Source organism: Poecilia formosa, unplaced genomic scaffold (assembly GCF_000485575.1).
Source record: "Poecilia formosa unplaced genomic scaffold, Poecilia_formosa-5.1.2 Scaffold164, whole genome shotgun sequence".
In the NCBI taxonomy this organism is placed as follows: Eukaryota; Metazoa; Chordata; class Actinopteri; order Cyprinodontiformes; family Poeciliidae; genus Poecilia; species Poecilia formosa.
In genome coordinates, this window is record NW_006800103.1 from 1088717 (window position 1) to 1092119 (window position 3403).

At 36.7% G+C, this 3403-nt stretch overlaps 1 protein-coding gene across 1 annotated transcript in view; it reads left to right on the top strand.

Moving 5' to 3' along the window:
- Window positions 1–3403, top strand: part of LOC103146662 (CD276 antigen-like) — a 10399-nt gene that overhangs the window by 5352 nt on the left and 1644 nt on the right. The window contains exons 3-5 of the mRNA XM_016677764.1: window positions 10–357; window positions 461–749; window positions 3001–3170. Coding sequence (XP_016533250.1) covers window positions 10–357; window positions 461–749; window positions 3001–3170 — 807 coding nt within the window. The remainder of the gene's footprint in view (window positions 1–9; window positions 358–460; window positions 750–3000; window positions 3171–3403) is intronic.

The window sequence follows — 3403 nt, forward strand, 5'->3', positions numbered from 1 at the left end:
CTCCTCAACACCATTCAACTGAACTTTCACCTGGTTTTCTTATTGCAGAGTCTCGTACCAAAGTTTCCTGTTTCCTCAATGAAAGCTGCATTTTACCATGTCGGTTCAGGAACCGGGTTACCGATATGACATGGGAACGTGAAATACCAAAATCTCAGATTGTAACGTATAACCAGAGTGGCTCCAGATACTCTGAGAGCTTCAGATCCAGAGCATCACTGTCTGAGGATCAGATCTCCAGAGGAAATGGCAAGCTGCTTCTGAGAGGAGTGAAGGTTGATGATGAGGGAACATATTGGTGTAAAGTTTTTACAACTGGCATCTATTATAGACATTCTGTTGACCTTACAGTAGAAGGTAGGACACATTCATTTAAATCATTGAATTCAAATAAGCTTTTGATACTTTTTTTTGTTGTTGTGGGATGTTTCCTATGTGAAATTTGTCTTTTTTGTTGCAGCTCCACTCTCTCCAGTCAGAATCCATCAGGATGGAAACAGGATCACCTGCAGCTCAGAGGGGATCTACCCTCAACCTGAACTCACCTGGTCCATTTACCCTCCATCCAACATGACTCTGCAGAACAGAACCACAGTCCATCAGACTGAGGAGAAGCTTTATGACATCAGCAGCTCTCTGACGGTTCCAGATGAAGATCCAGGTCTGATCTACCGCTGCACTGTCAGTACCATGACGAGCTTTTGGAGTGCGTTTCTAAATCCTCCAGGTCAGCAAATGTACAGAAAGTTGTGATGTTAAATAAACTGGTATTTTTGTTTCTTGCTTACATTTGATTTTACTTTTACATGAAACCTCAAGAAACATCCAGAAGTTTCATGATGTTTGATTCACACTCAGTGATTTTATTTTAATGCCATTAAATCCCATTCTACTCGTCAAGATGAAAAAATGAGAGGAAGCCTAATTTCAAATGCATCCACCTGTAAATGAAAAGTATTTGTTCCAACATTATAACTGATGGTTTACAGTGAAACATATTCTGCAGTTAAAATACTTTTACATTCTGGAAAATGATCTGTTCAGAATCTGACTTTGTGGAAAAGTTTGTCAAAAATAATAAGATAAACATAAAAGCAAGGTTATAAGTTTTATCCCTATGAAGATCCAGGGACAAAAACTAAAAACATTTTCTGTAAAATGCTACAAGCTAGCTGTGCTGAAATTGGTTAAATTAAGTTAAATTAGTAACACAGCAAAATCAAATAATTTCAAAGTAACAGTAAACAGAAAATATAGAAGTAAAACATTAAAGTAACTCAGGAAGGCCATCTTGCCACACTGCAGACTGAGGCAAATGAAGCTCTAGCATGATAGTTATTCTGGATTAAAGATCATTTATATAGCTACTAGGAATTAATTCAATTCTTAATAAAAACTGAGGTTCAGGATTTACATTTAGTTCAGTGTTTTAACTGTTAAGCAATAATTTGTTTAATAGATTTGCAGAAAATAGGAAAAGAGGCTTCAGGCCTCCAAGGTTTGGAGCTCAAGATAAATAATTAAAATACCAGCTCAGTGAGAGCATCTGTAATCAGAACTGTGACTATAATAATAATAATAATAATAATAGAGAGAAATTCAAATGATTGGATTTCTGGAGCAAACAGAAAGCTACTCCGTCATAATAAGAGTTTCATTGCTGGAAAGTCAAGAAATATTTTTCCAATAACTGGAAATATTATAGAGTTAATCTATTTATAAACAGCAATGTAAAAGAAAAACTTTATTTTCTCAAATGATTCTCCTTCCACATCAGAGCGATTCCTTCCTGTTTTCCTATCAGAACCAGAACTTTTGGTTCAGTGAACATCATCTGGATCATGGAGACGATTTGCTGAGAACTTATTCCAGGCAGGTTNTATGGCATTAAAAGGAACTTTTGTTTTTCCACTGAAAGCTCTGGTTTGCACACTAAATGCCATGTGGGTGAAGTTTTATGGATGATACTCTGATGTCCCATTCTCCTGAAGGCAGCACAGAGCTGCACCTCCAGAAACCGACAGAAGCACTGAAGAGAAGAAGAGCTATGATTAATGTAGTTACAGTTCTATCCATGTTTTAATGTTGCAGAGCTCAGTCACTTTGCAAATAGATTAAAGTTTAAACTGGCATGTTGAACATCTTTCATTTGGTTATTTTGTGGAATATTTAACAACTAGAAAATGGCAAAGAACAAGAATATTTTTTCCACTCTGATTGGCTGCTGTTATACTGATTTTAACTTGAATGTCCATTGCATTTTTTGTAAACACCTGTGAAAATAATTTCTATTCCCATGACTTTTCTTCTCTGGCCCAAAAAAGGTTGAGAAACACTGATTTCGTTGGTAATGTTGCATGTTCTAAATTACTTGCAAAAACATTGACTGAAAGGACTCTTATTTAATGTTGAGGGATTTTTGCCTGTAAGGCAAATCTTTAGGGTACAGACATTTTACATTTTGTTTTGAGTTGAAATGTACTGAAGTCTTATCTAAGTTTGAGTGTTTAGCTTGTTAATTGTATTGTTAGAAGCAATTGTTTGCACTATCAAAGACACTTTTTATTAAACTGTGGCAATAGCAACGGTATAGTTCATTTCTATCACCACTATAAGTTTCAGGCTCAGGATTTTTTTTACTTTAAGCCCTGTCAGAGCGATTCCTTCCTGTTTTCCTATCAGAACCAGAACTTTTGGTTCAGTGAACATCGTCTGGATCATGGAAACGATTTGCTGAGAACTTATTCCAGGCAGGTTTTTCTATTATCCTTCAGAGGATCTGGGTTTCCTCCTCAACACCATTCAACTGAACTTTCAACTGTTATTTCTTATTGCAGACATTGTAAACGACGTGTCCTGTGTTTTCAATGAGAACTGCATTTTACCATGTCGGTTGAAGAACGGGATGACCTACATGGAATGGAAACTTCAAAATCAATGGGAATTAATAACTGAACATCCACAGTCTCGGATTGTATCACATGACCATCGTGGCTCCAGATACTCTGAGAGCTTCAGATCCAGAGCATCACTGTTTGAGGATCAGATCTCCAGAGGAAATTTCTCACTGCTGCTGAGAGGAGTGAAGGTTGATGATGACGGAACATACTGGTGTATTGGAAAGATAAATGGCATTTATTATAGACAAATTGTTAAACTTATAGTAGAAGGTAGGACGCCTTCATTTGAAAAAAATAAAAAACTTTATTGAAATAAGATGATAAAAGTTGCATTTTTACTTTGGTTGTAGAATATTTCTTCTGCTTAACAGTTCTTCATTTTCTCATATTGTTTGCAGCTCCAGTCTCTACAGTCAGAATCCATCAGGATGGAAACAGGATCACCTGCAGCTCAGAGGGGATCTACCCTGATCCTGAACTCACCTGGTCCACTGAGCCTCCAT